This window comes from Emys orbicularis, chromosome 1, assembly GCF_028017835.1.
Source record: "Emys orbicularis isolate rEmyOrb1 chromosome 1, rEmyOrb1.hap1, whole genome shotgun sequence".
Lineage (NCBI taxonomy): Eukaryota > Metazoa > Chordata > Testudines > Emydidae > Emys > Emys orbicularis.
The window spans coordinates 287,240,744-287,268,131 of NC_088683.1; the positions used below are offsets into that span (position 1 = coordinate 287,240,744).

The 27,388-nt window shown below is 41.0% G+C and overlaps 1 protein-coding gene across 1 annotated transcript in view; it reads left to right on the forward strand.

Annotated features, from left to right (window-relative positions):
* Positions 1–27,388, forward strand: part of MYCBP2 (MYC binding protein 2) — a 419,800-nt gene that overhangs the window by 186,173 nt on the left and 206,239 nt on the right. The window contains exons 28-33 of the mRNA XM_065413662.1: positions 1,435–1,569; positions 1,654–1,737; positions 17,337–17,433; positions 20,130–20,322; positions 21,055–21,329; positions 22,867–23,088. Of these exons, the coding sequence (XP_065269734.1) occupies positions 1,435–1,569; positions 1,654–1,737; positions 17,337–17,433; positions 20,130–20,322; positions 21,055–21,329; positions 22,867–23,088 (1,006 nt within the window). The remainder of the gene's footprint in view (positions 1–1,434; positions 1,570–1,653; positions 1,738–17,336; positions 17,434–20,129; positions 20,323–21,054; positions 21,330–22,866; positions 23,089–27,388) is intronic.

Genomic DNA, 27,388 nt, shown 5'->3' on the forward strand with positions numbered 1-27,388 from the left:
TTCATTTGCAACATTGCATCCATCCCCTAGATTGTGGAGGGACTGGGGATTCTGTCCCTCTCCTTTGTCTAGGAAGGGTCCAGGTAAGGAGCCAGATATCTTCTGTTCTCTCTGTGCCCGGAGAGTGGACTTCCAGAACTGGGTGAGTGCAGTTGGCAGCTTTAGAGCAGTACCATTGTCAAGCTGCACATTGTCAAAATACTCTGGGCCTGGCCTCAGCCAGCCAGGAGATGAAGAAGAACCATGTTTTGGTCCAGGAGAGTGGGAAGCCTGGAGGAACTGCTGATCATCATTCCTTAGTCCCTATATGCATAAGGTAGGGGGAATCAAGGAGGAGTCAGGAGCTCAGAGTATTCAACAGGTGTCATTGCAGGGGCTTCTTCACTCACTCATCTGCTGAACTGAGGTAGAGTGAGAAAAGGTCCTCTTACAGGCCCAAATTTGTAACAACTTCTCTCTTACCACCTGTCACAGCAGCAGGGCTACATTCAGTTCACATTTCTAAGGTTGTTTTCTAAGGTTAGAAGATGCCTTTAAAAAGGTTAATTAGTTATTCATGGGGGGAGAGATAGCTTAGTGGTTTTAGCATTGGCCTGCTAAACTCAGGGTTGTGAGTTCAATCCTTGAGGGGGCCATTTAGGGATCTGGGGCAAAAATCTGTCTGGGGATTGGTCCTGCTTTGAGCAGGGGGTTGGACTAGATGATCTCCTGAGGTCCCTTCCAACCCTGAGATTCTATGATTCTATGAAATTCTAGTCCCATTGAAGTCCACTGTATTCACTATTAATCCAATCATCAGAATTAAATGGGACCAGGATTTTAACTTGTACATATTTTCTGTGTATTCCGTATTTGTGTATCTTGACATCCTTTCATGTAATGGTCTTATTTCCTTTCATGTGAGTATATTTATATTAACATATTCCTTAGAATTTGTGTGATATCCTGAAATTCTTTATAAAAAGACCCGTTTCCCTGAAATGCTGTAAAGCTGTAGTAAAAATGTGCATTGGCCATGTTCTTTACTATGCATTATTGCAAATAATGTTAATAGTCTGTGTTTTTTTTAAACTAACTGCATTCATTTAGCCTATCCAGCATTTTAAATCTGTAGTTGATTTTCAGGACATCGGCTATGTTTTAAGAACAATTCCAAGTTTAGTTTAGTTTAGTGGATCACTGGATGTCCTGGCTTTCTGAAAAAAACAAACGAAACAAAACAACCACACTCCACACACCGCCAGCACAATGCATAGTAGTGTAAAGTTGAGAGTGGAAATAGGTAGATATTTCATATTATCATCATCCTTCTGGTTCATTTGGGTTTAGGATATTTACTTTGGATTGTCTTTTTTCAAGTTGATTGTTGAATTTCATATAATTTAATTTGTAAATTAATGCAGACTTTTTTTTTTCAAACTTTGCTTCTCTCAGAGAAAAATACGCAATGATGTTTGATGAACCAGTTCTCTTGCAAGCTGGCTGGTGGTATGTAGCCTGGGCACGAGTGTCAGGCCCTAGCAGTGATTGTGGATCTCACGGACAGGCCTCTATTACAACAGATGATGGGTAATTTATTTTTGTCTCTCTTATATATTTGTATGAAAGAAAGCATCTAATATTACTTGAATGAAAGTTGCTTTTTTCTTTCAGCGTTGTTTTCCAGTTTAAGAGTTCCAAGAAATCAAATAATGGTACAGATGTTAATGCAGGACAGATCCCTCAGTTATTATACAGGTAATATTTTCATCCATTTTTGGGTCAGGTTGTGGAATCTCTTTTTTTTATGGAAGTACTGTAAAGATAAGCCTACAGTGCATGTTAGGGCCATTTTACTGGGTTAGGAAACTGATGTTTGAAAACTTGTGGGAAAATTAAGTTATAGCTGAAAAGACATACAGAAAAGTATGTGTCATACCAAAAGTAATTTCCATCTGGTTTTAAAAGGTTGTGGTGGTGTGTTAAGTATTGAGATTTTGGATTAAAATGTTCGCAATATTTTATCCTTAGTTTAGCTGCTAGTTTTGTGAATATTGGTCTTTTCTCCTAAAACAGTGTATTTTTGTGACCGATTGGAGGTCTTAAATGATTTGGCAGGCTTATTGCTGTAGGCTGTTTCTCAAAAACTACCATACATAATTTCATACTGCAGTGCTTCTTAGAGAAAATACTCAAATGGTGCTTACACAGGCCTTGACTATGTATTTTTGTACGTAATTGGCATGTACTTGGGTTTAAAGCTTCTGGGCAAACAGCAGATACTGCAATTTATCACCATTTTGTTCTGAGGTTCACAGAGCTTCAGCAGTAAGTATTTTAGGCCTCAATCATAAGACTTTGCATTTGATTCTGAGAGTTTTGGATTTCTTGGCACACATTAAATGGCCAGTAGACAACAAGAGTTGTCAGTAAAGCCTAAGCTGCTCTCACAAACAGTAAGCCACTCTGGATTTTTTTCAGTGTCTTTCAGACTTGTGCCCTGATCCTAATTGGTACCTCTAAGTGCTACCACAAAACAAACAGTAAATATGCATGACAGGAAAATATTGCTTAATTGGGAGTTTTATTGACTGTTGCTTTTCACTTTGTGCATACAACAATGTTAGCTAAGATCAGAGTGTTATTTGGGGATTTCCTTGGTGTGAGTGAATTGACACCTTAAAGTGTGGTAGGGATAAAAAATGAAATATGGGCGACAAAAATCTTGCTTAGGGCATGTCTGCATGTACAGCAGTGAAGCTGCACTGACGCAGCTGCACTGCTGCAGTGCATCTAGTGAAGACGCTCTATGCTGATGGGAGAGGTCTTCCCTCAGCATAATAAAACCACCTCTGCAAATGGCAGAAGCTATGTTGGCAGGAGAGCTTCTCCTGCCATCATAGCACTGTGCACATGATCACTTATGTCGGCATAACTTACGTTTCTTGTGGGGAGGTTTGTTCACACCTCTGAACGACATAAGTCATGCTGACATAAGCTGTACTGTAGAAGTAGCTTTAGGGTTCTTGTGGTTGTGTGAATCTTGCCTACTATTTTACTTTGATTCCAATCTCTCTTGTTCTCTGAAAGGTCAAATGAATGTGACCAATTCAGTTTACATACATGTTCAGTTAGTTCATTTAAAACTAGCAAACGAATGAAAAGTTTGCAATTCACAAAGATATCGCTGAAGTAAAGACAGGTTTGTTTTTTTTAAATTAGCCTCATCAGCTATGCACTGCACTGTCCTCTGCAAAAGAGAATTTTCCATTTGTGTAACTTTCTTAGGATGTAATATATTCCCTCGGCTCAGCTGCTACTCTAGATTCACAGTGCTGGGAAGAGCTGTCAAACTTTAAAAAGATATTGAGGCAGCACTGAATAATTTTCTTTGGTTGATATTCTCTTAAGTGTTCCCTGTGTTATATTTTCTCCTCTTCCTAATCACATCATTTTGGGCTTTCTGTTTTGAGGCCCAGCCCTTCTCCTAGCCTTGGAGGTTTCCAAGCCCCCTTTCGCAAACTCAAAGGACTCCAGATCTCCTTTCCCTCTTGTTTTGAGTCTCCTCGGAGTCCTCAGTCTACTCCTCTCCACATTTTCTTACTCCAATGCTTTCTTTTTGAAAAGTTACATGAAATGCTCCATTCAGTGAACTTGCTAGCCAGGAGAGCTTTTGTTAGCCTGTAATTTTCCTGGTTATCTCCTCTTTCAGAAGGCCTTGCATCTCTTTCCGAGTCTTTTTCCATTTCATTATTCATTCAGTAAACCTCCCCTCCCCCCCATTTCAGATCCACTTTTTGCCTCAGAAGAGAGAGAGTGTGTAAGGCAAAGCTCAGACACATTGATCTACCTTTAAAGAATACAAAAAAAAAGCCTAGGAAGCTTAAAACAACAAAATATCAAGGCTGAAAGCCAAGATTGAAGAAGCTCACTCTCTATCCTTACAGGAAAGAGAAATTTCCAGCAAAGTTTCAAGTTTCAGATGGATACCTATATATAGAGAGAGTAATATTTCAAGAGAGTAAAATTGACAGTTGTATTTCCAATGTCAATTAATTCTATATTTTACTTTATATTACAGAAATAAAAATCCACCTATCCAGGTGCTAGGCACTTTTGAAGCAACTTTTAAAAGTACAGTAATATGGGTGAGTGGCACACCACTGATTTGGTTGACATAATGTACCCTCTCTGCACACATGCATATCATTTGAAAACTTACTATGTTTTCAGTGAGGGTGAGATGTGATGTGGAAATGTCAAGTGGTGCTATTACCATAGAAACGGACATAAACAACAGCATAATGTTAAAATAACCACTTTGAAATATTTGCATTCGTTTCTGTTAGTTTAATGACTGTATTATTTCAAGACATAAAATTGGATTTCTTTGTGACCTCAAAGCATCACAACAATCTAAAGGGTAAAACAAAATCTAATAATGAATTTGTACAGGTACAGGTATCATTGAAATGAAGGTGACCTTTCTAGTCAATATCATTATCATCTTGTTCATCATTTTTAGATACTCTGTCAAGAGTGCATGGGTTACCACAGTCTTCATTGTCTTAGCATGTACACAGTTCTGTGCAGGGAGGATTGTTGTGACTACAGGCACAGTCGATTGTCCTTAGGGGTCCAGGCAAAAAGGAGATTTTGAAGCTAAGGTACCATTAGGCCCTTGAAGAATACAGGATGTAGTTCATCATCCACATTTTTCCATCCATGTTGCAAGGGTGATCCAATATCTGGTTTACCTCAGCTCAAAGACATCCAAATCTTTGTTTGCTGATATGCTCTTCAAAACTGTCTTCGCATGGGGGGAGTTTGGATAGTGACTTGTTCTTTTTGATGGCTAGATTGAGGTGCAATCAAGTCAGGTCTCTATGGGTCTCCTTTTCTTAATTGCTCTGGTCATACAGCACTGCTACCAACTTCTTTGCCTCAGAAATTGCAGCTTATCCATCTCTCTCCCCCAATTTGACAGGATCTGTGAAGAGGTAAGCTCCTTTTATTTTGACAACATTAAACACAGATTTTTCCCAATAACAAATAGGGATGACAGAGTCACATCCTGTTGTTGTGTATATAGCAAGAGGTATGTTGCAGAAGTCAGGAGTGAGTGTATTATACATTGCATGTGCAGGTTATGAAGTGACGCTTTTCAGTTGTGCTGGTAGTGGTGCCTATTTCAATCCAGGTTATTGGTGGAAAGTAGTGAAGAGCAAGGATCAAAACATCTGACATCTGTACCATCTGACCTAATTACTGTACATTTGACACCAAGAGACCCAAGAGCCATATTGGCACGTACAGCATGCAGAAACATCCTTGTGTTCACTACCTCTTGAATGCTGTACAAGTCTTGGGCTTCTTCAGCATCTTTACTGATGATGGACTTTGCTACTTCACCATTGAAAAAGCCTCGAGCTAGGAGGAGTGTTTGTGCTGGGTGTGGTTCTGCAATCTCAGGTGCATTGTGAACTATATATTCACAGCGGAATTTTACAAGTGACTGCTTGTTGGGTGCCACGTTTAGAAACTTTTTCAGTGAAGACATAGGAAATCCACCAATCACCTGGTATTTCTTCCATCCAACTTTAGATCTTGTCTGGTGCTGTCTTTCTGCACTTTTCACAGAGTTATTGTTGTCATATCAGTCAGACTTCAATTACAGAATTAGCTTTGTCAAATCCTTTTAGGACCTACATTAAATACTTAGGAGCCAATTCATCAAATGTGTGGAATTTGTCTCCCAGCCATTGTTTGTATGACAGCCATAGCATCTCTGATGTACACTGGTTTCTTTGTTGCATGCTCTTAGCTCCTGGATTCTTTCAGCTTGAAAGCTTCTAGCTGATGTCAAAATTCAGCTCTGTCTGTTCTTATCATTGTTCCATCAGCATGGAAGCATGGATCCTATTGGATGACTAAGAACAGTTGCCTTTGAAACATCATCTCTGCATCTTGCTGAAGACAGCGCTCTATGGGAAACCATTTTTGGATTGATAGCTGCTGTGATTGTGCCTCCCTGTTGGACTTAAATTTCATTGTCGTGACCATGTCAGCAAATGTTTTGATGCCAGATTTCTTGACTGGACTGAAGAAGCCATGTGTCTCATCAGAAGCAAGTGCATTTCTCACAAAACTCTCCATTTGTTCTTCACCAACATTTATTTTCACTAGACCCTCTTGTACATCTGATGTTACATCCTGTCCATTAGATATGTTGATTACCACCTCTGGGTGTGATACAGGGTCAAATGGGTTTGTCATATTGTTGATGACATTGTTTGTAATATGCTCTTCGTCCCTCTTGAATACAGAGGCAAGGAGTTGTTTGTGGATTTTGTCTTCACGAATTCTTGTTAGGACAGTTCTTTCTCTCATAGTTTTTGCATATTCACTCAGGACATGTCTGTGAGGGTCCATCTAACCAGGGCTGACCTTTTTCTTGTCAGTCCTACAATCCCACTGCTGACCTTTTAGAGTCTGACAGTTTTCTCTTTTCCCATGTCACTCCTAATTCCACTGAAAGAACCAGGAGTCTCATGCACATTAAATTCCCCAGGATTCAAAGACACAATGCCTTTGAATGCACTACTTCAGGGAGAGTTAACAGATCAGGAATGTAGGTTGGTATCTACCTGTCATAGTTGGGCCTGCTTGCTGTAAAGAAGTATGGCAACATGTCATGCTGTGTGTAGGTGAAGTTTCCAAACACCCTCTTGCTCTGCACAGACATTTAGAAGTAGTATATGCATAACCTGGACAAATTGATCCCAGAACTTGAACGTTGGAGACTGGGCATACCACCATGTATAAAGTTCCTCTAGTTGTGTTAGTATATGCTGAGATACAGCATCATCAAGCTCTTTAATGTCGTGTTGTTGTAAGGACTCAATGTCTTCAGACTCAAGTACATTTTTTGTGTCAGCCAATATTTGCCAGACAAATGCTGGAACTATACGAGTATCCCCTCCCAGATCGTACCATGTAACAAAGTTGCAGAGCACTTGGGGCCTCAAATGCTAGAGTCCAGCCATACAGAGCATGGGTTGAATTGCTTCCCAGTAAGTGTTTGATCTGCAGTACAGGCTGCATACACATCAGACTCAACAAGAAAATATAGCAATCCTGCATCTCCCCCAAATTTCCCAATATATACAATAAAGCAGCACAGGGTGTGAAAACCACCCAGGTGAATCATATTGGTACCAAATTTTTTTCAATTGCTAAGCAACAGCATACAGCTGCTGCTCCGTGGTCTGAACAGCATGGTACTGTCCTAGAATTGCTGACATTTCCTGACATTTCAGCATTGTAATATAGACAGTGGCCATGTGAGCTGTTTTGGCATCCACAGTAGGTGCATATGCAAGTGCTGTTTAGGTGCTCTTCTTTGTTGCGAGCTTGTGGTTGAAACCAGTTTAAAATGGAATCACCCGAGTGTGAACCATATCAATGTCATTTGGTATTGGTAGGACATCCCAAGGTGGTAGTTCTTAAAAGACACCAGGAGAGATCTTGGACAGTGTTCATCGGTAGGCGACGACAGTTTTTTTCTCATGCTTTTTCATGGTGAGTTGGTTCTGGGCATGCTCTAGGTTTTTTAAATGCTGCATCCTGCATAAAATGCTCTGATTGCCTTGGGAGAGTAAGTGACTTTTCTTCCCCATGTTTCAGTGATATTTCCTGTGATGCAGGACTGTATGAAAACTGTTCTTGAAATATTAATCTAGCCATTGAATGGAAGGTATTCTTTCCATCAGTAGTCTCTATGTTGATGTCTGTTGTTTCCTTCATGGATTAGATTTCTACAAGCATGAAGTGGTACAATTCCATTTGGAATGAACACACCTCCCTGGAGTTTTTCTGCCCCAGTTTTTGCAGCACTCACATGCTCATAATTGATGTAGAATCCATGAAGGTGTAGTATGTCAATAAAATTGCAAGACCAAAACCCATGGTAGCAAGTGGTGTGATAATTTTGGATCTGTTAAATGCTATTAACTCTGCAACTGAGTGACACCACCTTTGAACGTCTTCTGAAGGATGATATTCATTGCTGGCTGAATTATGTTTCTTTAGCTGTCAACCACAGGACAAACTCCTATGACAGAGGTCTATAAAATCTTGACTGCTGTGGAGAAAGTGAAAAAAGAAATGTTGTTTATTCCTTCACATTTGACTTTAGCAAAGCTTTTGATACGGTCTCCCACAGTATTCTTGCCAGCAAGTTAAAGTAGTATGGGCTGGATGAATGGACTATAAGGTGGATAGAAAGCTGGCTAGATCATGGGGCTCAACGGGTAATGATCATTGGCTCCATGTCTAGTTGGCAGCCGGTATCAAGTGGAGTGCCCCAAGGGTGAGTCTTGGGGCCGGTTTTGTTCAATATCTTCATTAATGATCTGGAGGATGGCATGGATTGCACCCTCAGCAAGTTTGCAGATGACACTAAACTGGGAGGAGTGGTAGATACACTGGAGGGTGGGGATAGGATACAGAGGGACCTAGACAAATTAGAGGATTGGGCCAAAAGAAAACTGATGAGGTTCAACAAGGACAAGAGCAGAGTCCTGCACTTAGGACGGAAGAATCCCATGCACTGCTACAGACTAGGGACCGAGTGACTGGGCAGTAGTTCTGCAGAAAAGGACCTAGGGGTTACAGTGGACGAGAAGCTGGATATGAGTCAACAGTGTGCCCTTGTTGCCAAGAAGGCTAACCACATTTTGGGCTGTATAAGTAGGAGCATTGACAGAAGATTGAGGGATGTGATCATTGCCCACTATTCGGCATTGGTGAGGCCTCATCTGGAGTAGTGTGTCCAGTTTTGGGCCCCACACTACAAGAAGAATATGGAAAAATTGGAAAGAGTCCAGCGGAGGGCAACAAAAATGATTAGGGGGCTGGAGCACATGACGTATGAGTTGCAGCTGAGGGAACTGGGTTTATGTAGTCTTCAGAAGAGAAGAATGAGGGGGGATTTGATAGCTGCTTTCAACTACCTGAAGGGGGGGTTCCAAAGAGGATGGAACTGTTCTCAGTGGTAGCAGATGAGAGAACAAGGAGTAATGGTCTCAGGCTGCAGTGGGGGAGGTTTAGGTTGGATATTAGGAAAAACTTTTTCACGGGGGGGGGGGGGCGGTGAAGCACTGGAATGGGTTACCTAGGGAGGTGGTGGAATCTCTTTCCTTAAAGGTTTTTAAGGTCAGGCTTGACAAAGCCCTGGCTGGGATGATTTAGTTGGTGTTTGGTCCTGGTTTGAGCAGGGGTTGGACTAGATGACCTCCTGAGGTCCCTTCCAACCCTGATATTCTATGATTCTATGATGACACAAGAATCAGGGGTCACCCAGTGAAATTAATAGGCAGCAGGCTTAAAACAAAACAAAGTCCTTCACACAATGCACGGTCATCCTGTGGAACTCCTTGTCAGGGGATGTTGTGAAGGCCAAAACTATAACTGGGTTCAAAAAATAACTAGATAAGTTCCTGGAAGAAAGGTTCATCAATGGTTATTAGGTATGGGTAAAGATGCAGCCCCATGCTCTGGATGTCCCTCGCCTCTGATTGCAAGAATCTGGGAGTGGACGACGGGGATCACTTGATGATTGCCTGTTCTATTAATTCCCTCTGAAACACCTGGCATTTTATATTTTTGGCGCAGAATTCCCTCAGGAGTAACGTGTCACAGTTGTACTGAACCAAACAAAGAAAATAGATTGAATCAGATCAAAGAGCATCATGGGCGGATGAGGGGTGGATCTGACCCAGCACCGGCCAAGATGTCCCCAGCCTCCCCAGTGATTTACCTCTCTGGTGGTTGCTCCAGGCACCTGAAACGCCATGCCCACACTGCTGGGGAGGGGCATGTGACTGCTTTTGTGGCTTCACTTTGCTTCCCTGACAGACAGTCATTTTTCTGCAGGGAAGTAAAGAGGTCTGCCGCGGCATGAATTCTGTGCGTGCGCAGCTATGCAGAATTCCCCCAGGAGTAATATGCACTAAATTCGACTTGCTTGTGTATTTCTGAAAGCAGCCCCTGTGATAGTATTGATGGCACATCATCTAAACTAGAAAACTTATTTGGTAGCCACCAGTACACTTAATCTTTCCGGGCTTCTGCTCCCTGCATCACAGAATTCTGTCCAGCACTGGTGGCTTTTGACAATTTTGTATTCTTTTGATTTTGACAAATTACACATTTTTCAAAGTTTATGGAGAATCTTTTTCTCTCTGATGTAATCTTTCAGGGGCATGTATTTTCCATGTCATCATATACTGTAACTTCACTGAAGAGATAAAATTCCCAAAATATATTGTTAGAATTACCGCCACCACTACCACCATTGTTCATTTTTACAGATGTGCTAAATGAGATATAAATTAGATCTATATGTTTGTCTCAAAATTGCCATTTTTATTTAGTGAACACTTTGATGGAAGCGCAATATGAAGCTGTGTATTGTAATCTCTAACACAGGGGTGGGCAAACTTTTTGGCCTGAGGGCCACATCGGGGCTCCGAAACTGTATAGAGGGCCGGGTAGGGAAGGCTGTGCCTCCCCAAACAGCCTGGCCTCTTCCCCCTCCCACTTCCCACCCCCTGACTGCCTCCCTCAGAACCCCTGACCCATCCAACCCCCCCTGCTCCTTGTCCCCTGACCCTAACTTCCCTCCCAGGACCCCACCCCCTATCCAACCGCCCCCTGCTCCCTGTCCCCTGACTGCCTCCCAGGACCCCCTGCCCCTTATCCAACTACCTCCCCCCCTTACCTTGCCGCTCAGAGCACCAGGACTGGCAGCCGCGCTGCCCGGCTGGAGCCAGCCATGCTGCCGCGCAGTCTAGAGCACCGGGGCAGGCCGGCGGCTCTTGCAGCTGTGCTGCCCGGCAGGAGCTCGCAGCCCCGCCTCCCAGAGCGCTGGCGGCACGGTAAGCTGAGGCTGCGGGGGAGGGGGGATAGGAAGGGAGGGGCTGGGGGATAGCCTCCCCTGCCGGGAGCTCCAGGGCCGGGCAGGACGGTCCCGCGGGCCTCAGTTTGCCCACCTCTGCTCTAACACTAATGCTACCCTATGCATAAATGCCACTGAATTAAAAAGCTGGTTTCTGAAATATTTCAAAGGCCAGCATTTGCATGCACGGGCAATTACAAATTAAAACCTTCTACCAGGCAGACTGGATGTACAAAAGCTTACAAATGAAGAAGCATTACATTAGGAATTCATTCTTAATAACACCAGCAGTGCCCATTTGTTCTGGGTCAGGAGATAAGTGGAAAATAACCAAATGGAGTCAGATTAGTTCACCCTGTCTATAAATACCAGCTTCTTTTTTTTTTTTTGCCCTGCTCTGCTTAGTAACGTGGGCTTTGCAGTACATTGTGTAGGTCAACAGATTGGATTTATTTTGGACTGAGTGGTGGGAGTAAAGGGGAGTAAATCCAGAGTGGAGAGAGGGGCTTTCACAGATAATACAGTGCTGGCAGCCCTCCTCTCATAAACCAGTAGAGGTCCAATTCCGATGCCTCTACTGGTTGCAACTGTGGCAATATGCCTTTGGGAAAGAGGTGGTCTCTCAGATAGATCCTAAGCCATTTAAGGCCTTACATGTCAAAAACAACATCTTAAATATCATCTGGAAATTCAGATAGCCAGCTCAAGCTTTGGAACACTGGTGTAATTTGCTCCCACTGATAAACACCATTTGACAAGTGAACCACCACATTCTGCGCTAACAGGAATCACTAAATGAATTTAACATATAGCCCCATGTAAAATATATTGCAGCAGCCAAATTTCACGTTGACCAAGGCATAGTTGATTATACCAATTTCTGCATCCAAAAAAAGGCGGCAACCTCCTTTTCATATAAAGGTACTGCCGGTACATGATTATCAGATAGATAGTGGGTGTGTAATTGGACCCCAAATTGCAACCAGGGTAGCAGGTGGACAGCAGTACAAATACAATTGTTGCTATATTTTCTGGTTTCTTCCCTCTAATATCACATCCATCTTTAGTGATTGAGCCTCAGATAACTAGCCTTAACCCATGCCCTGTCTCACTGTAAGACATTAAACTTCATTAACCAGATCAGAAGTGATGGAGATATTGTGTATGGTTTCACCATGCTTCCTCACTAACTCTCCCAATGACTCCATAAACACCTTGAGCAAGTGAGGAGACAAGATGGAATTATGTGGAACCCCACATGAGTCCTCAGGGCAGAAGAGAAATGGACTAACCGGTAGGATTGCTCACAAAGAAAGCAGCCCTGTCCATTCTTGCTGCAGTACCTCATGATCATCGTAACAAAGACAGACGATAAATTTAATGGTTTCAGAATGGTAGCTGTGTTAGTCTATATCAGCAAAAACAAACAGGAGTCCTTGTGGCACCTTAGAGACTAGCAAATTTATTTGGGCATAAGCTTTCGTGGGCTAGAACCCACTTCATCAGATGCATGGAGTGGAAAATACAGGAGCAGGTATAAATACATGAAAAGATGTGAGTTGCAACAGCCCCCCAACCTGAAGCAAATACTCACCAGCAACTACACACCACACAACAAAAACTCCAATCCAGGAACCAAACCCTGCAACAAACCCTGGTGCCAACTCTGTCCACATATCTATTCAAGAGACACCATCATAGGACCTAACCACATCAGCCACACCATCAGGGGCTCATTCACCTGCACATCTACCAATGTGGTGTATGCCATCATGTGCCAGCAACACCCCTCTGCCATGTACATTGGCCAAACCGGACAGTCTCTACGCAAAAGAATAAATGGACACATCTGACATTAGGAATCATAACATTCAAAAACCAGTAGGAGAACACTTCAGTCTCCCAGGTCACTCAATAACAGACCTAAAAGTGGCAATTCTTCAACAAAAAACCCTTCAAAAACAGACTCCAACGTGAAACTGCACAACTGGAATTAATTTGCAAATTGGATACCATCAGATTAGTTTGAATAAAGACTGGGAGTGGTTGGGTCATTACAAAACCTAAACCTAATTTCCCCAATGCTGATTTCTCCCTACTGTTACTCACACCTTCTTGTCAACTGTCTGAAATGGGCCACTCTCATTACCACTTCAAAAGTTATTTTCCCTCCCTTGGTATCCTGCTGTCAATTGAATTGTCTCGTTAGACTGACCTCACACTTGGTAAGGCAACTCACATCTTTTCATGTATTTATACCTGCTCCTGTATTTTCCACTCCATGCATCTGATGAAGTGGGTTCTAACCCACGAAAGCTTATGCCCAAAGAAATTTGTTAGTCTCTAAGGTGCCACAAGGACTCCTCGTTGTTTTTGATAAATTTAATAACTTTTTCCTGGACACCTGATTTTTGTGTGACTAGGAGATCTAGCAATACAACCAACTTTGTCTCTGTACCTTATCCAAATAGGTATCCAGATTGACAAAGATCATGGAGTTCGAAGGCAGCTAAATACTCAGTTATTTCACTATAATAATTTTAGCTAGAAATAGGTTTGATGCTTGCCAGTAGTTGGTTGGTTGTCAGTGTCCAGTGTTTGGTTTCTTGAGTAAAGATTGTACGGTAGCTTCCTAAAGGGAAGCTGGCAACCTGCCCTCTGCACAGGAGGAATTGACAAGCTCAACCAACAATGGACCCCACTCTTCAGCAGTGGGAAGGGCATGCGTCCAAAGTGCAGGTTGTGGGGTAACATAAAACCAAGAACTCTAGTAACTCAAAAATTGCTTTCCTGTGTGGGATACCAGATGCAGAACACTTCCTATGAGAACAAGTGGCCTTAAGAATTTTTTTTTTCTGTATCAGCCTTTAAGAGCCTAAAGCCGTTGAACTTTAAATTTGCCATTTTCTTTTTCCTTGCCTTTTTAGCAAGTCCATCGTGATTGGGGTTAAACAGGATGACTGTACATTGCCAGCATGGTCAGGGAAGGAGGGGAAGCCAAGGCCATTGTAAATAATTTTCCATGTAGAATCCCATAACTTTGATTCAGCTAAATAATAGGGACTAAAACACTTTTGTAGACTGGGTGAGTCATCAAATACCACTTCTCAACAGCATTTCTTTGACTTTCCCTCCTGTCAAAACTTCAGAAGTTCTTATCCTGTTTTCCAATCAAGCATGGGAAATTGCTTTCTTATATATACACCTCTTCCTTCTATGACTCCCTGTGTTTCCAGGAAGTCCGTGAAGGACTACCCCATACTGGTTCTAATTTTGCGCATCTTGATCAAGAAGCCATTTTCCTGAGGCCTCTTTAGATAGTTACTTCTCCATCCCACAAGTGAAAATATCACTCTCCTTGGACATGCTTCACTGGGCTTTCTGGTACAAACCTGAAACTATATAGGAAGCACTAGTAAGGTGCATTTTTCCCCATTTATGCAAATAATTTAATCTTCTCCAAATATCCTGGAAAACGGTGCTTGGCAGCTTAAGGGAAGGGTCTTTAGGTCATTAAACACTAAAATTATTATCTTTAGGTCACTGAGTTAATGGAACAGGAGTATTTGTGGCACCTTAGAGACTAACAAATTTATTTGAGCATAAGCTTTCGTGGGCTACAGCCCACTTCTTCGGATGCATAGAATGGAACATATATTGAGGAGATATATATACACATACAGAGAGCATGAAAAGGTGGGAGTTGTCTTACCAACTCTGAGAGGCCAATTAAGTAAGAGGAAAAAAAACTTTTGAAGTGATAATCAAGATAGCCCAGTACAGACAGTTTGATAAGAAGTGTGAGAATACTTACATGGGGAGATAGATTCAATGTTTGTAATGGCTCAGCCATTCCCAGTCTCTATTCAAGCCTAAGTTGATTGTATCTAGTTTGCATATCAATTCAAGCTCAGCAGTCTCTTTGGAGTCTGTTTTTGAAGCTTTTCTGTTGCAAAATTGCCACTCGCAGGTCTGTCATTGAGTGACCAGACAGGTTAAAGTGTTCTCCTACTGGTTTTTGAATGTTATGATTCCTGATGTCAGATTTGTGTCCATTAATTCTTTTGCGTAGAGACTGTCCGGTTTGGCCAATGTACATGGCAGAGGGGCATTGCTGGCACATGATGGCATATATCACATTGGTAGATGTGCAGGTGAACGAGCCCCTGATGGCATGGCTGATGTGATTAGGTCCTATGATGATGTCCCTTGAATAGATATGTGGACAGCGTTGGCATCGGGCTTTGTTGCAAGGATAGGTTCCTGGGTCAGTGTTTTTGTTCAGTGGTGTGTAGTTGCTGGTGAGTATTTGCATCAGGTTGGGGGGTTGTCTGTAAGCGAGGACAGGTCTGTCTCCCAAGATCTGTGAGAGTGAGGGATGAGAGTTAATGGACAAGTCTTCACTTTGGGATTTGCTGGGAGACAGGATCCTCTTGTGATGCACCCTCATATTTTCCATTTCTTAAAGACCATTTCTAATCTTAAATCCCATGTCAAGGTTTACCTTCCAACTTGGATCTCACTTAAGTGTAATAGCCTTGACAATCTTCTCCTAATTTTCTCCAGGATGAGTTTCCCTTTTCACTTCAGCAAAGATGTAGCCTTAACATGACTGTGCCGCAATCCAAAAAAGCTCTACGTTCTTTATTCCACAGACTCTGAGAATTTTCTGTCTAGCAGGGCTCCCTTCCATAAATGCAATAATTTGGATGACCTGTTCAGATGCTAGAAGAGAGAGCATATAGGGCCTTTGTGTTGACAGTTTAAATGTTTGTTTGAATTGATTCATCTTGTTGTATAATTAATATGTAAGCAGGTCAGAATCAAAGTTCTGCAAACCTGCCACCTAATCCTCACTATTTCACCTTTATGAAGGATTACCATCTAGATATCCAAGTCTGCAGCCTTGAGACGCAAAGGCCTGCAGATGGTGGTACTTTCCTTAGTCATAATTTCTCTCTCTGTGTGTTCATCTCCTTCCTTCTTTTGTGTGACACTACTTTGGGCCTATGTCTCGGTAGTCTTGAATCTGGATTATCAAATGCACTCTGCTGGAGAACCGGACAACATTATTCTACCTGTAATTTGGGTCTCATAGGAACGTATCTGCCAATCCATAGTTCCCTCTGTTTCTTCATCTTAATTCTGTTTCACCACAAAAAGATCCTGAATTAAGCAAATCTTTGGCTATTGCTCCTGAGGTCATGTGCCTTGTCCTGTATTTTTCTGTGTTCTCAAGGCCAGCAGAAAAACTTTTCAATAATAAAAACAGAAAAATTCATTAGTAAGGCTCAGATTTTGTCATGGATATTTTTAGGAAAAATCACAGACTAGTCATGAGCAATAAACAAAAATTCACGGAAGCCCATGACCGGTCTGTGATTTTTCCTAAAAATATCCCTGACAAATGAGGAGGGTCCAGCACACACAGCAAATGGACAGCTTTGGGTTCCCCTGCTGCCTGGTGGCTAGGAGCTGCTGGGGGCCCACCGCCAGAAGCGGCTGAGAGCTGTGGGGTTGCTTGCTGACAGCTCCAGCCACAGAGCAGAAAATGTCACAGAGGTCTCTGGAAGTCACGGATTCTGTAAGTTCCATGACATAATTGTAGCCTTACTCATCAGTAAGGCTGCGACTTTGTCACGGAAGTCACGGATTCCGTGACTTCTGCAGCGGCCAGTGTGGCTGTCTCTGGGGCTGCCTGAGCAGTTCAGGCAGCCCCCAGGCCAGTCTCACTGGCCGCTGCTGGGGCAGTCTCAGGTGCCACACACCCCCAGCAGCAGGAGGTTGGGTGGGGCTGGGGGTTGAGGCGCGGGAGAGGGTGAGGGCTCTGGGTGGTGCTTATCTTGGGGGGTTCTCCCTGGAAGTGATTCCCAGCCAATGGGAGCTGCAGAGCTGGCAGCTCATGGAGCTAGGAGCTTAGAGAGGGACGTCTTCGCTTCCGACTCGATCCCCCCCAGACCCTTGAGCACTTGCTGCGCGCCCCCCCCACGAGCACCCGCGGCCCTCCTCGGGCCACTGCCCCCAGCACCCACAGCACTCCCAAGATTAAGTCAGGGGTATAGTACAAGTCATGGACAGGTCACATGCCATGAATTTTTATTTACTGCCCGTGACCTGTCCATGACTTTTACTAAAAATACCCGTGACTAAAAGGTAGCCTTACTCATCAGTGTTTGCTTGAAGGACAGCCCTCCTTCCTAGTAGTGCAGAATCCAAATTGGCAGATGTATTACTATGAGAAGAATTGTTACTTTAGAAATGAAGTGAAGTAAACATTTCTAGGTAATCCCATTAGGCTATCCCTCTGCTGCATCATCGCTAACCAGTATATTAAAACAAAACATGCTTAAAAACACAATCAGGGTTTCTTATCTCATTTCTCAACTTCTGCTTGCAGGCTGCCAACAAGTGATGGCACTGCATCAAAAGGAAAACAGCAAACCAGCGAGCCTGTGCATATTTTAAAGAGGTCATTTGCAAGAACTGTCTCAGTGGTGAGTACTAGTTAGTCTTCAGTTTCTATGTTTTCATTTCTCATTGCAAAATCTAAAGATTTCAAGGAAAAAATTGTAATTTTACTGTATTTTCAGCTATAACTTAATAAAAATTCGCATACGTTGAGAGGAAGCTAGATGTATTAGTGTATTAAATGCGATTTTTTCACTTCTACCTCAACATTCCAATGCAAACTCATGTCCGAGTAAACTTTGATTATCATTGTGGTTGTCCAGATTGTATAATAGCATATTTATTGCAGTATGTTTTTACCTTTTAATGAGTAAGCTAGTTTGGAAAATTGCCTTCACTTTTGATGTTAAAATATTCATATGTATTGATAGTATCACAAATCATTGTCTTCACTAACTAATAAGTTGTTAATGATTCCACACCGTTCTGAGGCACCTAGTACTAGTTATTGTCTTGTGCTGCCTTCAGAATATAACTGATTCCTAAGTAGTTACTGGTGAGATTAGTTTTTCTCCTGAATAAATTACATTACTTTGCACTTCCAGAGCACATACTGTTTGTGGATCTCAAAGCACTTACTTAAGCCTCATTACACTCTGTGAGGTGAGGAATATACATAGGGGCACTGAAATGCAGCCACCTCTGGAGTGGAAGACCCCATCTGTTGAACACTGCATATCAGCACAGCAGAACAGTTTAAGACAAAATAAAGAACAGTTGAAATTCCAAGAAGACCCTTACATAAACAAAATATTTGTGAGTTGGAATGTGGCCATTTCACTCCTCCTCTTACAAAAAGGGGGGGAGGGATAGCTCAGTGGTTTGAGCATTGGCCTGCTAAACCCAGGGTTGTGAGTTCAATCCTTGAGGAGGCCACTTAGGGATCTGGGGCAAAATCAGTACTTGGTCCTGCTAGTGAAGGCAGGGGGCTGGACTTGATGACTTTTCAAGGTCCCTTCCAGTTCTAGGAGATGGGATATCTCCATTTAAAAAAAAAAAAAAAAAAAAAAGTGCCATGGGATCTCTATTGGTTGTAAATGGTGATTAGTTTAGTTTTGAATTTCATCATATGACTTTACGTCTTGTCTTGTACAGCACCGAGCGTACGGTCCACACTTGGCAACTAATAATCGTCTGAAAGGTTCTGCCTCTAGGAGTATACATCTTAATTTTCTTCACTGTTACAGGGTGTCTGGCCCCTTTAAGGGGAGATGAGCCCAGCCCCATCTGTGCCATGACCCAACTCTCCTGCCTAGGTGGGGAGAATGAGGTCAGGTGACCCAGATCAGTCTTGGGGTAGATAAGGAGGGGGCCTAAAGAGACAAGAGACTTCTGCTTGGTGTTGGCTGATGCCTGCAAGCACTGCAGAGAGTAAGAAGGCTCCTGCAGGGCCCTGATTCAGCAGAGGGAAGGCACTAATGGGGAAGAAGGCATTGGAGAAGGTCGAACTCCAGGCAAGAAGTACTGGGAGAGCAGTAAGCCGGACCGTCAAAGAAGGGGCTGTGCCCAGGTTGAAACTGGAGCAGAAGAGTGTTTGAATGCTGGAAGGGAGGACAGACAGACCTCAAGGAGGAGTGGCTGTGCCCAGTGTGAGACTGAGGCTGAAGATACTTTATTTTGAGTTTATTTTATGCTAATAAGCCAGACCTCAAGAAGAGGAATTTTTATTGAGCAGAAGCCTTTATTGAATTATTGAGGAGCCTGAGTGAAGAGGAAAATGAGGCAGGGCGCCACTGGCCACAAGGGGCACCAGGGAGGCAGCCCACCCTGTTACATTCACCAGCTCTTTTTTATGTCCTCTTTTATGTGGCCATCTGTGTTTGGAACTCCTTTAATTACCCAGTCGGTTATCTGCTGTCCTCCTTTAAGTTTCTTCTTAAAACTATCCGTGTGGCCAGAAAACCCTTGTTGCCTTCTTTTAATAATAGCATTAAAACAAACTAACAATTACTCTCCACCAAATCTATGTATATTTCAAGATATCTGCTTTACTAAGCCAAGCAGTCACATGATTTTTATTGGGTGTCCTCCTTCCTTATTTTGCCGGTTTGTCATCCCATAACATGTCTTAACCTGAATTGTAAACTATTTGGGATGGGAACATCCTTTCTGGTTAGGGCACTTTATAAATAACCAACACTTTTTTCCCCAGAGGTCTTAGGTGTTCCTAGGCGGTGTCCCATGCAAGTACTGACATAGTTTCAAACCTGATTAGCTTGTAAGCTCTGGCATTGACAGCACCAGGCATGTAGTTATAGATTCTTTTACATTAAGGCAAAGATGCGCTCAGTTGAAAATAAGTATTTTTTGAAAATTGTCCATGGTACTTATTCAACAACTAAAAACAATTTTTGAAAGTTTATTTTAATTCATTATAAATTAATTAGGGCTATCAGCTATGTTGATCACCTGAATATTTTATGTATGATAGAGAGGCTTATCTTCAGTTTTCAGTTTCCACTCACAAGACATTGTTATATACAATGCAGGCTGCTGGGGGTGTATTTGTGTTATAATAGTGAATTACCTCCGGCATTTCTTTCTTTTCTCATCCTCAAATTAAAAGCACTCTTTAATGTGGTTAGTAAGGTTTTGTGTGTGTGTGTGTGTGTGTATTGATGTAAGAGGTTTTTTTTTTTATATTACCGATGTAGATAGGTGCCATTAGTTTGTAATCTTCCTTAGAAATTTGAACTTGACTTTTTTTCCTTTCCTGAAATAGGAATGCTTTGAGTCATTGCTAAGCATTCTTCATTGGAGTTGGACAACCTTAGTCCTAGGAGTTGAGGAGCTTCGGGGATTGAAAGGATTCCAGTATACAGCTACTCTTCTCGATCTAGAGCGGTTGCGTTTTGTGGGCACTTGTTGTCTCAGGTTGCTGAGGGTCTACACGTGTGAGATATACCCCATGTCAGGTAATATTTTTTGTCTTATGCATGTTATTAATATTTATCAGTAGACAGGTAACATAAAATATGGAAATAACTTGAGTAATAAGCAGAATTTTCAGTTAATTGATTTTTAGCAGCTGTATCACAGTTTGAAATATTTTTAGTGGAGCAATTTAAGAGAGTAGGGATTGATGCATTCAGAAATAGGAAACTTTTGCACTATCAATTATATGCCTAATGGAACATACAACTGCACATGTTTGATTAACCTCCTAATTATGTCAAAATATATTTTCATGCTTAAGTAGACAGCTATGCCTTCAGGACTACCCTGTGGTTTGTTATCCAGTTTCTGTGCATAGTATTTGCTTTGCTAGTAAGCATAATCAATTAAAATTTGAAAGCAAATGTGTTTGCTGTTTTCACACTTGCAAGCTAAGTGCATCTTTATTAAAATTTAGTAGCATCTGTATATCCTTGTTTTATTTCATTAGGATCTAGGTCTGAAAAGTTTCAAGTTCTCACGTATATTTAACGTTGCTTAATTTTGATTTGTCTTGCTTTGTGTCGATATATACAATTACTGAACTGTTTTTTTAAATTTTCTCTTGTTAAAAATATGCGTATACTATTTTTAACTTTCTGTGTAACTTTTGTGTTTAGCTACCGTATATAATTTACATTGTAATAGACAAGAATATACACAGATATTTTGTTAATTGTAAATTTAATGTACTGCTTGTTATCACCTTCTAGCTACTGCTAAGGCTGTTGTAGAGGAAACTAGCAAGTTAGCAGACTGCATTGGGAAAACAAGAACCTTGCTGAGAAAAATTCTATCTGAAGGAGTTGATCACTGTATGGTGAAGCTGGACAATGACCCCCAAGGATATCTCAGTCAGCCCCTGAGTCTTCTAGAAGCTGTTCTTCAAGAATGTCATAACACTTTCACAGCCTGCTTTCACTCTTTCTGTCCAACACCAGCTCTACAATGGGCTTGCCTCTGTGACTTGCTGAATTGTTTAGATCAGGTATACATTAAATAACATCACTGAACAGTAGTTCTTGCAATGCTGTGCTGTGCTCTAAAGAGACACAAAAATAAGATTCCTATTCTACTTTCTTTTTCACTTTTTTTAGTTAGATTAATTTTTATCCTGCTTTTACAATTTGAGTTGCTATTCACTTCTATACATATAGTATAAATCCTATAACCGATGTCTTATGATCTAAGGTACAGTATTCTGGGTGGGGCTTATCTTATGAATTGACACTGACATTTGTAAATATAGTCTCAGATAGAAGGTGTAATAGAAAAAGAGGAAGACAAACAAATTCTTAAGGCTTTTATAGATAACATTTTGGACACAATATTTTGGAAAATGGTGTAGGATGCATTTATTTACTAGATAATTTTTTATTTGGTATTTGTGTTTGTGGGATTTGTCTTTGGATGGAAATATTTAGTTGAAAATGCACAAAACATTTTTATTAATTAAATTAAAATATCTTAAATTATACATAAGAAAAAAATAAGCATCGGCTTTGCTTTTAAAACTTTAATAAACAAAGTAAGTATTAACTGTAGTTAGTGAATTGGCAGATTGTTTCTGGCCACCACAGGCTGGATTTTCAGAGGTATTTAGATTCCTAAAGATGCAGATAGTCACCCAGTAGGATTTTCTGAAGCGTCTATGCAGGTTAGTTGCCCAACTCCCATTTATTTCAATGGGAGTTCATTAGGCAACTAACTCTCATTGAAATAAATGGGAGTGTCACAGTCCCAATAGTCCCTATTGAAGCTATGACCTAATGTGAATAGCTGTAAATGAAACTGATTTTGTTAAGCGTACTAAGGCCAACTTTTATGGTTAAAATCATTCATATGCTTAAGTTTATTGCTCAGCTGAGTACATAATTTTCAAGTTTAAAAATTGTAATTTGATAATGTCATAAATTTGGGAAGTAAAATAACATTTGAGAGAAATAGTGTGTTAATAAACTTAAGTTAAAAAACTATTTGAGATCCAAAGAGTGAAGGTAATATAAAATATACAAGAGAATTGACATTTTTATGCTTTGCTACTTACAGCAAACATTTTAAAAATAGATTTAATAACTAAAGTGCCACTGGAAAAAGCCTTTCACTGTGATTTAGAAGCTTCTTTCACAAAAATTAATATTCGTTATAGCGGTGCAGTAACCTGAATGTTACTAGGAGAGAGGAAACTACTGTGAGAATAGAAGGATGGTCCTTTGTTTAAAGAACTAGACTATAACTCAAGAGATCTGTGTTCAGTTCCCAGTTCTGCCTGAAATATATCCTGACACACCTTGGACAAGTTACTTAGTCTCTCTGCTCCTCAGTTCCCATCTGTAAAATGGGGATAATAGTACTCCCCTACTTCACAGAGGCATTGTGAGGTTCTCAGATACTATTGTGATGGGGCCATATAAGTATGTACGGTAGAATGTGCACAAAATAATAGTATGAATTTGAAAACCTATACTTCACTTACTATTTGTTTAATATTTTCTCTTTTTTTTTTTTTTTTTTTTTTTTTAAAGGACATCCAGGAAGCAAACTTCAAAACGTCAAGTAGCCGGCTTCTTGCAGCTGTAATGTCAGCCCTGTGTCATACTTGCGTAAAGCTGACCTCTATCTTTCCTATCACTTATGATGGAGAGGTGTTGCTGCGATCCATGGTCAAACAAGTCAGCACCGAGAATGACTCTGCACTGGCCCACCGTTTCCCTCTCTTGGTAGCCCATATGGAAAAACTTAGTCAGGTTAGGAAATTTTCTGAAATCTATCTATCTATTTAATTTTTTTGTAACAGCAAACCAATAGAATGGAAAGGGAATTTGGGTCTGCTTTATAGGATTGTAGCAGAGGTTGCCTACGTGTTTCCATTCTAAGTGGCTTATTTCAGATGCTTACAACTTTGTCAAACATTCATCTTTTAGGCTGAAACTTCCCACATTTGTTCTCAACTGGAGAGAAAATTAAATTTTGGAAAGTTGAATCAAAAGTAGCTTAGTCATTTGAGTACATTGGGGAAAAATACTCTTTTGTTGCTATTAATTTTACTACATATTTTTCATTAATAATCTCAGTTTTTTATTGACTTTGCACATATGACCACATAAGCTGAGTAAGGCTTTTTTTAATGTGTCCCCATGATCGGTGAGACTGATAGGCTTTAATGAATGATCTCACACTACTTTTGGATCATAAATAAAGCAGGAGTGAGAAGTGATTGAGGCTGGTACCTGGGAGATCCCAGCTTCGTTCAGAGATTGGAAGGTCTGCAATGAAAGAGTCAGAGGACCACACATAAGCAAGGATTTAAAAAACAAAAACAAAAAACCCCCACAAGCCACCCATCCTCCACAATGAATGAAGCATTGTCCTGAAGCAATAATATTATATGTTCAAAAACAGTACTGTACTTTAATGAATCAACATGACAGATCCTAGATGTTTTGAAGGATTGCTCACGAAGATACGGACTTGGCCCGGGTTCAGAATCTTGTATAAGAAGCCTTTCATATGGGTGATAGGATTAAGAGAGCTGCTGCCTCAGCTCTCAGTTGGAAACCTGAAGATCTGCTTCGCTGCAGTAGTCTGGGTTCCAGAAGAAGTTCAAGAAGAAACCTGAAGAACTACCCTACACTGGGGAGAACTGCTTTGGGAAACGGCAGAAATCTCTCTATGGAAGGCAGAGTAGATGTTTACCTGAATTGGGTCTGGTGTATTTCACTTTCCTCACCACTATTTGTGGGGTGGTGATATGTTTTTCTACATTAATGATTGGCTTTCAAGGTGTCAAGTACCTCCTTACGCAGACATATCAGCTCACTAGCAACAGAAATGAAAGGATTCTAGGCCCCCTGTCCACAAGCACCTAACAAGGGCTTTTTAAGGGGTCCAGAACATCTAGACAGTCAGCTACTTGCTATAGCTTGCCAAACCACCTGATTGGGGGGAGATTGGGGCCTTTTACCATGCCAGTTAGAGGTCTGTAGCTATCTAGAACACATGGATCTTGAGTATTATGGTTTACCTGCAAGATGAAATTTTTAAAAAAGCCCAACCTCTGCTGATTGCCCCTGGCCTCTGGGTACTCTCTTGGGTGTGGCCTTATCAAGAAGGGACACAGCAGGAAGTAAATTCTTTCTGGCAAAGAGAGCCATTTATTCCAGTTTCTTCCTGATAATGAAAGACAGGCAGACTCCAACCCATTCTGGTGCTATGGACTTGTATCAATATTTGGTCAAGAAAAAATTCAAGATGGTCACATCTTTTCTCTTTCTTGCCCTGGATGCTATTGATTCTTACCTATAGGGAAACTTCCCTATCACCACAGTATCTTAGATTAATTGTAGGCGGAACATCATGAGTACGTTCAGGGCTTTGAGGCTGGCATCAGTCCCAGTTGTTTTCACAAAATGCTGGGTAATGGTTGTGGCTTTCTTGCACAGTTTGGGAATTCACATGTTCCCCTAAATGGATGATTAGTTCACCCATGACACCACACTGGAGATATCAGATTAATCTAATTTACCACTGTTGTCTTTTGTGGTGCATTTATTTGGAAATGTGTCTGCGTCACAAAAATAGTGATTGAAAAGAAGAAATGTTAAGGGGCTTAAATTATCATGCTTGTTGTGAGCTCCATATTTAGTAAAATCTGCTATGAGTGGAAAAGGAAGGTTAAACCCATGTTAACTCAGTGATTTTTCAAAAAGGGTGTTAATGACTTGCATGTAAAAAGAGATGATTTGGGAGATAGTTTCTAGATGAGTGGGTGTAATTGCTATTCGTGTTTGTTCGCATTTTGAGTGTTCTCATCAGGAGGAGAATAGTTCTCAAACTAAAGGTTTATATTCTTGAAAGAAAAGCAGTTATAAATGAAACTCTCCTGCAAAATCCATATACTGCTCAAAATTGAAAAAGTGCAATTGTGCAATTTCTCGATTTCCTGTTGACAATAAAACAAGGTGTTAAACTTGGGGGGGGGGGAAATCAAGGTCATTTGGTGCAAGATGGATTATGTTTTATAGAATGATATTATGTTATTGGTAGCGATTTCTCCAGTAAGTTATCGTTTGTGCCTTTGTATATGCAATGTGTATATATTGCTGTCAAGTGAGACACTTCCTCATCTTGATTGTTTTCATAGCGCCCTGTTTTCGCTTTTTAAAATGTTCGTAAAAGCTTTCATTACCTACAGTAAAGACTCTGTAGAGGTTGGAGTCCCTGAGATCAAGGATATTTTATAAAGTTAACCGCATTTGAAGAAAAAAGGTAGTGTGCAACATTCCTAGTGTAAACTAATAGTTTTTAGCTAAAAATACCCACCAGTTTTATAGTAGAAGCACAAACTCGAGACGATGAATATATCAAGAAATATCTTCAGTAAAGAATTTTTACATTTAAGTAATTTTGCTGTCCATAGTACTGAAAAGCAGCAAGGCTGGCTAGATAGTACATGCATAATATAGATACCTATAGATATGTATTTATATAATACAATGTGACTCCAGTTTTCCTTAATACAAATAACTTCATGTAGTTGTGATAGTTAAAGTTGCAAAACTGCATGGTGTCCTCATACTCTCTTATACTGACAGATTTTCATAGATTCACAGACCTTTCAATTTCACCCAGTTACCTGTGCATTAAGCCTAGTAACTTGTGTTCTGTTTGTCTAATGTACATCTTCCATAAAGGCATCCAGTCTTGTTTTGAAGACCTCAAGAAATGGAGAATCCATTACCTGCCTTGGTTTTCTGTTCCCGTGGTTAATCACCCTAATAACACACAACCCAGTCCATAGTGTTTGTAGAAGCGAGTCTAGACTTGATCACAGCCAAAAGTGTGTCTTCAGTAGTACAGGTTCCAGGCCACAGAAGAGCTTGCTGTACAACTCAGACTAAGCCCACAGATGCAGGTTTGCTCCTGTTTCATCCTCCTGTGTCATGGGGCATCCTGCATTTGTGAGACATGGTTGACTGCATGACTAGCTTCACACAGTTTACTCACCAAACAGAAACAGTATAAGCAAGTTAGTCTCCCTCCCACACAAGAGGAGGTGATTCCCTCCAGTAGCCTTTCTAGCCCTGTGAAGAGAATAGGAGCTTGTTTTTTGGCTGGGCATTTAGCCTAGAAAAGCTTGTTCAGAGGCAGTTCATGCTATTCTCAACAGTTGGAAAAAGTCCATGAGAAAATACTACACATCCAAGTGTCAACGGTTTTCCATCTGGGCCAATAATTGTCATATAATTCCAGAAGAAATCAACATCCCTATTATCCTGGACTACTACTTCTCCCTGAAGATCTCAGGTCTTTCCCTTAGCTCAATAGGTGTCCACTTGGGAGCTATCAGTGCCTGCCATCCTCTGATCAATGGTTGCTCTATTTTTGTCCATTTTTGTCTATTTTGTCCATTTTTGTAACAATTCATTTTTTGAAAGACTTAAGTTAGAACTTTCTCAACTGTAAGCAAATCTCTTCCATCTTGGGACTTCAGTCTGGTCCTCTCAGCACTAACAAGGCCTCCTTTTGAACCATTGGTGTCTGGCTTCCTATATCATTTCTCTATAAAAGTCATCTGCTTGGGAGCTGTCAACTCGATTGGATGGATGGATGAACTGGGAGACTTTATGGCAAACCTACAATACACAGTCTTTCACAAAGTTAAGATTATGCTGAGACTGCATCCGAAGTTTATTCCTAAAGTGATTTCAGACTTTCATCTCCATCAGCCCATCACCTAACTTTTCCTGAAATTTCACACCTCTAGCAAATACAGATGTCAGCATTTCCTGGATGTTCATAGTGCAGTGGTATTCTATCAGCAAAGAATAAAAACCATTTAAATGGCCTATGTTCATATCACTTGCAGAATGGATGGCAGGGAAGCCATATTGTCTGAAAAGACTTCCCAAATGGATCTGAGGGTGCATCCTACTGTGTTATGAACTAACACTGCTCCACTACAAGATTTGAAAGTCCACTTTACCAGAGTTGAGACAGCTTCAATAGCTTTTGAGATGTTCCTATTAATGTAACCTGTAAGTCAGC